We start from the raw sequence: 12,092 nt of genomic DNA, 5'->3' as shown, positions 1-12,092 counted from the left end.
ACTCTGTCCTATCTTAGTGCTAAGTAGCTCAGTCACAAATTGTGACCCCCACCCCACCCCAGGTACCTAGAACACTCAAATTCAGAGACAGAAAATAGCTCCCCAAGAGTTGAGGATGGGGAAGGGAAACATGGCCTTACTGTTTAAGAGATGTGGAGTTTCAGATTTGAAGGTACAAGTTTGGGGGATGGGCGAGCTGGTTGGTTGCAGGCAACATGAAAGTTGTCAGTACTGCTGGGCTACACTCTTAAAAATGGCACATTGGAAGTCCCGTGTTAGGTGTAATTAATAAACCAAAGTAACTTGAGGCCAGCCTGGTCTCTACATAGTGAGTTCTAGTCATAGTGAGTGCTACGTAGTAAGACCCTACTTCAAAAACAGAATAAAATTGAGGCTGAGACGATAGTTCAGCTGGTACAATGCTTGGCTAGCAGGCAGCCTTGGACTCCAGCTTCAGTCCTCCATGAACTGGGAGTGATATCTAACATCTGGAATTCTTGCACTTGGGAGGTGGAGGCAGGAGAATGAAGATCATCCTCAGCTACATAGTGAGTTCAAGGTCAGAGTGGGATACAAGATACCCTTTCTCAGAAACAAAGCAAATAAGTTAACAACAGCAAAAGGTGTAAAATTAAGAAAAATACTGACTGAAAAGCTTTGAGCTTGATGAAAGATACCCAGTGAACAAATTTAGAAAGCTCCAAAGAGTTCATAGTATGACAAATGCAAAGAGATAGTGTGGCAAAACACAGAACAGGGACTGAGGAAAACATGTATATCCTTTAAAGGCACAATAATGAAGGCACATAAGTGAGGAGTGGGCTATTATAGTGAGCTGAAGTTCTTAAAAAAAGCAGGGCAAAATATTATAAAAGCTAGACTTTCAAAAATTCAGTACACTTTAAAAAAAATTAAAATAAGCACTGAAGCAACAGCAGCAGACCATGAAAGGAAAGAATAGACCGAGAGGAAAACAACTCAGAAGAAAAAGAAATGAGAGGCAAAAAGAAAATGGTACATTAATGAGGGAAACAAGGTAAGGTGGTAGAAATAAATCCAGGTACACCAATAAGTATAATAAATATAAATGGACTATAGATGCACAAGCTAAAAGACAGAGATTTCCCCTTAAAAACGTTTATTATGGAAATAAGTTCAAGGATGCAGAACATGGGAAATGCCTGAACAATATGAATATTCAGTCATATAGAATAGACCATGGTGAACAATTACTCATGTTTACTTCATATATGTTTATTTCATATATGTTTTATGAGGAGGCTATTAAGATCTATTTTACATAGTATATGTATGTTACACAATGAAATACTAGTCACATGCTAATAAGACCATAGAGGGCTTATTTTGGGCATTAGACAGCTCTAGGAGCCCAGACACTTTTAATGACATGATTTATTTGTGTAACCAATTTAGTCTATCCATGAGGTCCTAACAAGGTATGAAGCAGGTCGTTTTCCGATTATTGTATTTCTAAATATTTCTTGCATAAACAAATGGTATCTATTAGTAAATGGTTCAGTGGAGCGCTTTGAGGCTTGGTGAGCGCTGAATGCAGAATAGCTTTTATTTATGACAGTTACTGAAAGTATTTAGCAGAGTGGCACGAAATAAGCAAACAATAATTGCCAGTTTATTATAGTTATAATTGTTATTTATGAACTGTCACAAGGCCTGGCACATATCACTAACCCGTAAACATTGCGTTTATAAGAATAATAAGTACTTTATTATATTCAGGCTCAGCAGAGCTTGGCACCACACGTGCGGGAAGAAAGTGGAAGTTTATTCTTGTTAATTATTATTATTAAGTAAAGCACTTAACAACAGTTCTCCCCGCAGGCGTTTACTAAACACTCTGGATGGAGACCGCCCCTCCTCCCAAGCCAAGCGAGACCACGCCCCCTGCCGCAGAAGCTCCGCCCTCCACAGCCCGGGCTGTGCCTGCGCAGTGCCTCAAAAAATCAGTCGCATGCGCAGTCCGCCTTTCGCCGCTGGAGCCTCTGGCCGCTGCCGGAGCCCGGCAGCTGCTACGTGTGTGCCTACGTGCGTGCGTGCGTCGGGGCGTGCGTGCGTGCTTACGTGTGTGCGTGCCGTGAACTCGCCGGGCACCGCGGCCTCGCCCTCCGCCCCTGAGCCCCGCCACCCAGGCCGCCGCCCCCCGCCCGCGCCGCCGCCCCGACGGGGAGGACCATGGCGAAGGTGGAGCAGGTCCTGAGCCTCGAGCCACAGCACGAACTCAAGTTCCGAGGTAAGCGGGCGGCCGGCCCGGGAGCTGTCACTCAGCTCCCGGCGCCGGAAGGGACGCGCCCTGAGGGCAGGACGCTGTCCGCCTGAGGCCCGCATGCACCAGGCGCCTAAAGCATGCATGTGAAGTCAGTGCATGGAGTCTGCCTTAGTCCCCTTCTTCTCAGTGTTCCCGGGACTGCTGCTTCTGTAGCTGTTGGGACTACAGCCCGGGAAGCCTGTGCACACTTTCTGTGTAGTACACTTTTTGTATACATTTGTGTGTAAAGTGCACTTTATACATGCCAACATGCACACGTGAATAAAAAGGTGCATTGTAGACAACTATGTATGCAGAGTATATTCATGTAATAGTACGTATGCATACATGTACGTATATATGTATATACACACGTATTTATGTATGTATGCATGTATGTTTCCTTTCACCAAATCTAAGGGCGGTGAGGCAACAGGGACCACGTCCGGTCTGTTCCTTGCTTCGTTTCATGTTTTGAGTCACCGTACTGGGCACAGGAGGCCTTTAGAGCTCATCACACTTGTGAGCAAAGATGGTGGCAGTTGGTGGTAAGTACTATGGAGGGTGAAGTTGGAGTCTATGAAGGTGTACTTCAGGTTGGCTGCTCCGATCGTCCGTGTATCGCCTACATGTCACCCACAACAGGTGCCCACGATTTGGGGGTGTGAGAGTCACCCGTGTCTCTGCCGCTGGCAAGTAGTGTTCGATCACGGCTCTTATCTAGTTGGCACAGGTACGGTCTGATTTCAGAAGTCCACACACTTAGCCATTGTACTCACAGATTCTTGGCCTCAGGGCTGCGGCTGTTTATCTTGCCTCCAGAGTGTGCAGTGACTCAAGTTGAAGACAGAAACTCCAGGAAGCCTGACACTGGGCCGTAGAGATGGCTCCGCAGGTAAAGGCCGTCAAGGCTGAAGACTTGAGTTGAGTCCCCATACCCACGTGATGAAAGGAGAACCAACTTCTACAAGTCTTTTTCTGACCCCACGAGTGTACCCTGGCGCAAGTGCACAAACACACACAGACACATACGCAAACATTTTAAGATAAAAATCGCGTCTGCTTAGAGTGCATCCTAGTTGCCAGAGCGCCCCCCTGCCCACACACTTAACAGGGTTCGGCTGATGGTGTTGAGAAACTGGTGTGCATTTGGCTGAAGCTATTTGGAGTTTTGAATTCTGATTCTTTTCCAGGTTAATGGTGTCATGCGATCTCCTGTGACCACATAGCAGTGAGCCACAGTCCAGTTTTAGCTGTAGCTCTGCAGTGTCTTTTGTGTTTGCGTCCTGTCATAGCTATAAAATGTCCGTCTCTGTGGCGGGTGTGCACGTGAGTGCAAACTCCTCATCGCGTGCCTTTATTTATTTCATTTTGCATTTATTTATTGTGTATTGGGGTATATATGCCACAGTGAACATGTGGACGTCAGAAGGCAACTTGCAGAAGTCATTTTTCTCCTTCCATCGTGTGGGTACCAGGGATTGAACTTGGATCTCTAGTCTTGCACAGCCATTGCTTTTACATGCGGAGCTGTCTCGTTGGCCCTCTCTGTTTGAGGTATGTAGTTGTGACGTAGTTCAGGCTAACCTCAGACTTGAGATGGATCTCCTGTCTTTGCTTTCCAAATGCTGGTATTACGGGCTCAACGCGTATTTGAATAGCAGATTATTATCACATGGGCTTTGTGCTAGATGGTTCTGGGCACCTGGAGGCTCATGTGAGTCTGGAGCACGTTGAGGTCAGTTGTGTGTTCGGAAAGGTGAAATGATCGAATGTGTTTTTACTTAAACGTATTTTCAGCTTAGAAAGGGTTGTCAGGATCTACCTTCATTGCGAGACATCTCTTTGCCTTTCTGTGCTGCTCTTTGGAGGAGGAGACTGGGAAAGGAAGCCAAGTTGCCAGCATGATTTCACTGGGGTAGCCTGAAGTTCTTCCCCGTGATACGGCACATCTATCCCGTTGGTCCATATCCACGTGACGGAACCCAGGAAAATTTAAGTCCAGTTGATTGCACTAACCTGCTTTCCCTCAACACCCTCTTGTCCTTTACATCCAGAGGATAGAGGGACAAACATCCCAGAGTGTGGGACATCATATCATGACAGAGTGTCCCTGGATCTGGTTCAAAAGATCCAATGACAGCAGCATGGAAGTGGGTGGGAGTGTCTCTGGCCTGGCTAATAGTGTGGATGGAGGTCCCAAAGCTGAAGTCTTGCTCCATGGGGATGCTGTGGTTAGGAGGTGGGGGCAGAGAAGGCCAGACTGGCTGGTACACAGGTCTACACACCCACCAGGTATGATGACTTGACCGGCCTACCTTGGGTTGATGCCATGAAGCCTCCATAGACCATTGTCTCTGATGTGCGGACCGAGAAGCAGACGGCTGTGTTCTAGTTCTCCCAGTTAAGTGTGTGTGACCTTGAGTGCCACCTTGCTCTCTTACCCTTGGGTTGATGGCAGTGCTAAGAAGGTGACACTTCTCCAGCCAACATCACTGGTTGCCAAGGAGATAGTCCAGAGGTTTGGTGGCCACATGTCCTCACTCTACAAGAGGTATCCGTGGATGTTGGAGACCTGATGGGGGCATGGTGAGGGCCAGCCATGTGTTAGCACAGAGTCCTTGTCTTGGAGATGAAGTCTTAGCCTTTCAGGCTGCTCAGGAGTGGCTGGTTATCCTGCTGTAGCTCCCTTGTGCCAGGATTGTGCCACCAAGCCCAGCTGGGTGTTTAGTTTCTTGGTTTGTTTGCTTTAAGCTGACTGCTGAGACAATAAAATGAGAGGCCCAGTAAATTGGCTTATTGTGTTAAGGAAATTCATTTCAGGTGAGTGTTCAGATTTAACTGGTCTCCATGTTATCCAGAATAATGACTCTGATTTCTAAGGTTCATCTAAATGAATTACATTTGTGAGCTAATCAATGTCCTTGTCATTCAGGGAATGATTGGTCTTTTACTACAGTTGGAGATGGTGGTATGGGATTTAGTATTGGTCATAATCCTGGAAATTTTGTATGCTGTGTTAAATTTAAATGTTATAGGCTGGACATGGTGATACATGCCTGTAAATTAAGGCAAGAAGATTGTGAGTTCAAGATCAAGTTGGGCTACATCTCAAGAAAACATACAAGCAAAATAAACCCCAAAAGCAAAGGGCTGGAGTATGATATGGGTCAGTGGTGCAGGGCCCTTGGTTCTTTTTTCTTTAATTCTTTTTTATTATCATTTATTACAGTTTATTAAATTTGTATCTGGGCTGTGGCCCCCTCCCTCATCTACCAATCTCAGCCTCCCTCCTCCTTCTCCCCCTATGCTCTTCCCCTAGTCCACTCCCCTAATCTCCTTCTTTTTGACTCTAGCCTATCAGGTCTCATCAGGACTGGTTGCATTGTCCTTCTCTGTGGCCTGGCAAGGCTGCACCCCCTAGGGGGAGGTGAGCAGAGAGCCTGCCACTGAGTTCATGCCAGAGAAAGCCCCTGCTTTCCTTCCTAGGGACCCCACTATGACTGTATCTGAGCAGGGGTTTTAGGACCTTTCCATGCATTGTCCTTGGTTGGGGTATCATTCTCTTCAGGACCCCCAGGGTTCAGTGTTTTTGGCTCTGTTGGTCTCCTTTTGGAGCTCCTGTCTTCTCCAGGTCTTAGGGCCCTTGCTTTTATCTCCAGCACAATACTGCAGTAAACACCCAGAGGAGAAAGGCTGAAGGGAAGACACAAAGCCGAGGGTTTGCCTAGACCCCTGATCTTTACGGAGTTAGAGGAGAAGTTTTTCAGACTAGGGCACTTCCTGAGAGAGTGAAAGGCTTTGGAAGTCTATGGAAGGAGTGTTCTCTTCATGGCCTTCTTTTCTCTGTGCCAGGCCTTCTAAGGCCTGTCCACTTTTGGCGTCTTCCTGGGAGCTCTAACTTGTGTCTTTCCTTCCTCTTCCTTCAGCTCTCCTCTGTGACAAGTGGTGTGTTGTATATTTTGGGTCATTGTCCAGGAGCCAGTACCCCTCCCCCAATTTCTATCAGTCCTAGTTGGGAACAATAGTTAACTACATCACTGGGGTGAGGCACCAGCCCAGTGTAGATACAACGCCTCCTTGTCTCCTAAGTGATGGCATTTGGGAAGTCAGCAGCTGGTTGAGTACCTGGGCAGGGGCACTAGAGCACACCAAGCTTGAGGGTAAACTATCTTTTGTATGGCAAGAACAGGCTTGGACTCACTGGTTCAGGTCATCAAGTTGACATGTGATCTAAGATTGGTGGGAAGAAACTAAAAGCAATCTCCCAACCAGTGGTTACAGTCATCATTGGCAGTAATTACTATTCCACTGCTTGCTCAGTGGGTTGGAGCTCTGGTCAGCAGACTTCTGAATAGCACAACAAAATGTCAGTAGCGAACTTACAGTTCTTTATGGCCGTGGTTAAAATCCATCCTGAATAGATCATCTTCATGTATTTAATTATTAACTACCTTGCTCATTAAAAAAGCAAATGGCATTAAGTTTACTGGGCTTGAGTCAAACTTAAATCTTCATTGACAGTATTGTTTACTTCTGGAACCATATCCCTAGGATAAAAATGAGCTAGAAGGTAACTTTCTCTTATCTTTTTTTTTTTTTTTTTAATCTGAAAACATGTGTGCAGCCCTTGGCCTTGTACTTGGAAGGCAGGGCTTGTTCTCAGTGAGGGCTTGTGGCCGGCAGCCTGGCAATTCCCTAGTAACTTTTCATCCCTGTGTTGATTTATTGAAGTAATTAGTCTGAACTGATGCTTATTAAAGAGCCCGACTCTTAAGTAGCATTAACACCATCTTTTATTTATTACACTGAAAGATTACATTCAGAAAGATGTATTTTGCGCCTGCAGTCTTAGGCTAAGTAGTTGAAAATTAGGGGTGGAACAAGGGAATAAGTTCCAGAGAATGTTAGAACTAGAAACTTGAATTTTAAGATGAAGAATTATCTCCCAGACAGACTGTCTTTCCCTTCATTTGGTAAAAACTTTGCCATCTGAAGGGTGACCTGGTCTGGAAGGAACACTGCTGTCAGCAAGATAATAGAAGATGAACACAGAACGCAGCTTCCATTAGTCAGGATGAAGCTTGCCATGGAGTCTTTCATAAAATAAAAGCCTTGAATTGTGCTAAAACAAAGTTGCATTATGGTTTTCAGCCGCCCCCTCGTTTTCTATCATTTCAGGCCCTTTCAGGCCATTGTCAGCACATCATACCCAGATAGCTTTGGCCCTTGTTCACTGGTTCTTTGAAGCCTTTACCCAGGGACCTGGGCAGCTGCCTTAGAAGCAAGAGTAGCTTAGAGAGCCTTGCTCTGGAAACAGAGTTACTGAACCTGACAGTCATTCCAAGATTATCTTAAAAAGTAATGGTGTGGTAATAAAATACCTCCTAGAATTTCCATTTTTCAAAATGTTAAATGCATTTTTAAACAGAAGCTGTTGTTGACTGGAAAGAGGCCCTATGGGCACTACTGGATTGTTCCCTTGCATTTTAAGATGAAGAATCATGGCATCATCATGCATGGGGTATATGGAGTCGGTGCCATTAAAATATATGATCTCATAAGAAATTTTTTGTTATTTATATATAATAATAAAATAAATATTCACTATTTAAAATTGATTGCTAAAAGGATATTAAAAGGACATTTAACATATATATTTTCTCATCCCCACTGCAGATAGTTCTTTAGTGCTAGTTCACGCAGACTCATTCTCTGCAAAGTGAGGCAGAGGGTTTATAGCAGTGAAGGAAGTATGAATGGTCACCAGGGTAATTTCTTTTATATTGAAGGTCTTACATCTTTTTAAAAAATATTTATTAAAAAAAGGAGAATTAAAGAACACAGACTTCAAAAAAATATTTATTTTTATGTGGTGCTTTACCTTTATGTATTTCTGTGTGAGGGTGGCAGATCCCTTGGAACTGTAGTTTCAGACAGTTGTGAGCTGCCATGTGGGTGCTGGGAATTGAACCCCAGTCCTCTGGAAGAATAGGCAGTTCTCTTAACTGCTAAGCCATCTCTCCAGCCCTGACATTTTTAAATGTTTATGTACAAAGATTAGCATGCTCTCCTTCACTGGGTAGTCTTGAATGACCCATTCAAGAAAGATGGCTTAGTCACACTTAATGAATCCTGTGTCCTTTGAGCACTGATGGAAGTATCGTGGGCACAAATCCTGCCCATATTTTTGCTAAGAGTGAAAACCCCATTCAGATTTTTGAGAAGACTCCAGGAGAGTGGCTAGTGACCTGTCACTCCTTTAGATGTCCAGGAAGAGACCAGAGTAGCTTCCTAATGCCAGTTCATTTCTTCAGAGGCTATTAACTGCAGAGTGTGCAGTGATCTTCTGTGTGAAGATCTGCGCACCCCATCAGGTTCTGTTGGTGTTTACAGCCACCTCCCCAGAAACCCTAGACTTAGCAAGGTATGGTTCAGCCCTCCTCTTGGGTGTCTCAGCAGAGCTCATGCATGATAGAGATTTCTTCAGCTAGCAGAGACTGGCAAAGTGTGAGTCAGAAGAGATGAGTGTGACCGGAAAGTACCATCTAAAGTAAATGGCCTTTCCAGGTGGCACACAGCCTTTCCTAGCCAAGCTTTGACCCTTTGGTCCTGTGTGCTAGCCTTGGGCAGAGGAGCAGGGCAAGGTGAGTTACCTGGAGACTAGTAACACTAGGTGGAGGGCAACTGAAGGTTCTGTATCATTTTGCATAATGATGACATGAGAACATGTAGCAGGTTCAGGGCAGCATGAGGTCACCCTTCTATGCCACATGTATGGTGGGTACTTATCCATAGTTGTGACACTTGGGCATTCTTCCTTTTGTACCATTCATGCCCTTGGCCTCATCTCTTTCTGCTAACTTATTGAGTGGCCCTCACATATACACGGTTGAGCAGCCCAGAGAGGCTGTGACTGCCATGGGCCCCCTCTACTCTGTTTCCTCAGTGGTGGGCTTGTTTTCCTCTGGCAGACTAATAGCCTCTTAACAGAACTTCCAGTCTGGGGCCTGTCTTTTTCTCCACATCAGTACAGCTTTCAGAAATGCAAATCTGATCATATCTTGCTTAAGTTGGTTAATGTCGCCCCATGGCCAGTAGAATAAAGATTAAATCCTTTAACAAAATGATATGCAGCTGTCACTTCCCATCTGACCAGCGTCATCTTACCCCTTCAGCCTTTGTTCTCTTTGGCCATAGGACTTTTGCATACACCATCTTCCCTGCTTCTTCCTGCTTAGTTCCAAGGCATGTTTTCTCTCTCCCTCTCTCTCTCACTCTCTTAATATATGGGCCCAGTGTTGTCAGGAAAGCCCAGGGCTCCTTGCTCTGCAGTTCTTCCCCAGGCCCTTCCTCTCCTCTCCTGTCTCCTCCATCCTTGTTCGAGATGCACCTGTGGTGCCCTTTCCTGAAGAGAGCCCACCTCCCTCCACCTCAGTTGGCTAGTCTTCCTTCATGCCAGCTGAGGATACTGTGGGATTGACACCTGGCTTCGTGTCTTCTCTTTGCCTTTGCATTCCACTCTTTACTCTTCTGTGGACCCTTCTCCATCATTAGTCTCTCTCTGGCACCTGATGTCCTTGGCTTTCCTGGAGACTTACTGGCTTTTTCCTGGACTTTCACCAGATGCTTCTGTTTCCATGTATCAGGATTCTGGCCTTAGGCTTTCCTTGGCCTGCCCTTTCCTGTGTTGCCCATTAGTAATTCCTTCCTCTTCCTTCCACATAGTGCCCTGCCTGCTCTCTGGCTCCAGGAGGCTCTTTGGCTCTTTTGACTGGCTGGATCTCCAGCCAACCTGGTTGTCTTGGAAACCTTAGACTCAACACACTCCACTCCTCCTTGGTGATTTACCATCTTGCCCATGAACGTGTCCCAGTGTCTTGGGAATGTTCTTGTGTCCTGTTAGGCAAACATCTATTCTCTTTTCCTCATTATCACACTTGTGTGACCATTTAAATCATTAAATTTCTGGCCTGCTAACTGCACATATCCTTCAGAACTGATGTAGTACTATGTCCATACTCTACCTGCCGCTGTCATACTTTGAACTATTGTGAATACAATTGACAGACTTTCATTTGTGCTGGGGATTGACAGGATCACATATGTGCTAGGCCAGTGCTCTACCAGCGAGCTGTATCCCCAGCCCTTTTTTATGAGGAAGGGTAACTTCTTATTTTGAGACACAGTGTAACTAAGCTGCCCAGGCAGACCTTGAACTCTCTCCCCTTCTACAGGCTTGTGCCACCAATTCTTAATTGAAATGTGACCGTGAGAGTTCTGTTTAAAAACATTCATTGGCTCCTTCAAGCTTGCTTTGTGCGCCAGCTGTGTTGGAAGAATAATGTAAGTTAGTTTGAAGAGGGTACAGTAGACCTCAAGATTCTGGAACCTCCCACCTTTGAGCTTTCCAGATACATCATGTTGGTTTCAGTTGCATGCTCAGTCACAGACACTGCTCTTAGTTCTGGATGGGCCCTGGAATGGTCCAGTCTTCTGGGTGGGAGGCAGTAGTGCCTATCTCTCTATAGCTTGAGAGTCGAGCCCAGAGACTGGACAATTAGCTCACCACTTCCTGCTGCCTGCAGTATGCCATAGCATCCCTCCTGTGGAGGATAACCCGGGGAATCCTTAGTTTTTATGGAGCTCATCTTCCAGTGAGGAAAATCAGACTCGAGTCAGCTGGAGGTGAATGCTAAGTAAAGACAGGCATGAGTTAAAGGGTTTGGGAACAGCTCTGTTCTTATCTTTTTATTAATAATGATTTACTTATTTTTATTCATGTGTTTTATTTTAAAATTAAAAAATGTTTTACTTTTACATTTTAAAAGATTTTGTGCTTCTGGGGATGGAACTTGGGGACTTGCCCATGCTTGACATGTGCCCTTTCACTAAGCTGCATCCTAACCCCTGGGTTCCATTTTAAATGGGACCTTGGGGGAGCCACTTTACTGTGGTTGGCGAATTTGAGCTGAGAGGTTGACCTGTATACAACTGTATAAACCTGAGATATTTAGGGGAAGATATTCTAAACCCTGGGAAAGGCAGGTGGCAGTGAGCTCCTAGGTCAGGGAACAGCAACCGTGTGCCTTGAGTGAAAGAGGGGTAAGATGAGCTCTTAAGGGCACAGACAGGGAAACTGCTGGAGAGATGAGATTGTGCTGTGATGGGGACGAGTAGGGTTTGGAGGGATTTGCTTTTTAAATGGTCTGGCTGATGTTTCTGATGATTTGGACTAGGTATGGGAGCTCTTTGACTCCTGTGATGATCTAGGCTTCAGAACAGGCGAGACGTACAGTGGACCAGAGTAGCAAACAATGAAAGGTGAGAAGTGCTCAGATTCTGACTGTCTTGAGGGTGGAGCCCCTAGAACCTGCTGGTGACTAAGTGATGGAGGGTAATGTAACTGATTTGTGTGGGCCAGAGTGGAGAGAGTGAGTCTCAGGTAGGTTGAGTAGGTGTGGAAAGTGCAAATGTGAGAAAATATGCAAGGAGAGATGGGAAATGAATAATGGGTTGGGAAGCCTGGTAGCCAGGGTCAGGCTGCAAAACACACGTGTGGAAGTGCTTGTTTTAGAGCACAGGAGGAAGGAGGAATGAATACTCTCTCCTGGCTGGAGGTATTCCCCAGCTTTTTCTAAAATAGAAGGTGTTTGAGCAGAGCCTTGAAGAGTGAGCATACTTCCCAAAGCAGAGATAGGGGAACTAGAAAATATTTTTCATTTAGGTCTCCTTTCACTGGAATGGCTACTACGTTCTTCAGTGACAGGGAAACCAAATCAGAATCCATCCTAACGACTGGCTGCAT

General features: G+C 45.4%; 1 protein-coding gene across 1 annotated transcript in view; it reads left to right on the top strand.

The window, feature by feature from the left end:
• Positions 1 to 2,082: 2,082 nt before the first annotated feature.
• The window catches only part of Vapb (VAMP associated protein B and C), a 41,392-nt gene continuing 31,382 nt past the window's right edge, over positions 2,083 to 12,092 (top strand). The window contains exon 1 of the mRNA XM_021644411.2: positions 2,083 to 2,269. Coding sequence (XP_021500086.1) covers positions 2,212 to 2,269 — 58 coding nt within the window. The 5' untranslated portion in view covers positions 2,083 to 2,211. The remainder of the gene's footprint in view (positions 2,270 to 12,092) is intronic.

This window comes from Meriones unguiculatus, chromosome 4 (genome assembly GCF_030254825.1).
Source record: "Meriones unguiculatus strain TT.TT164.6M chromosome 4, Bangor_MerUng_6.1, whole genome shotgun sequence".
In the NCBI taxonomy this organism is placed as follows: domain Eukaryota; kingdom Metazoa; phylum Chordata; class Mammalia; order Rodentia; family Muridae; genus Meriones; species Meriones unguiculatus.
Note: the sequence above shows the minus strand (reverse complement) of the source record. Positions and strands in the feature narration are given on the sequence as shown.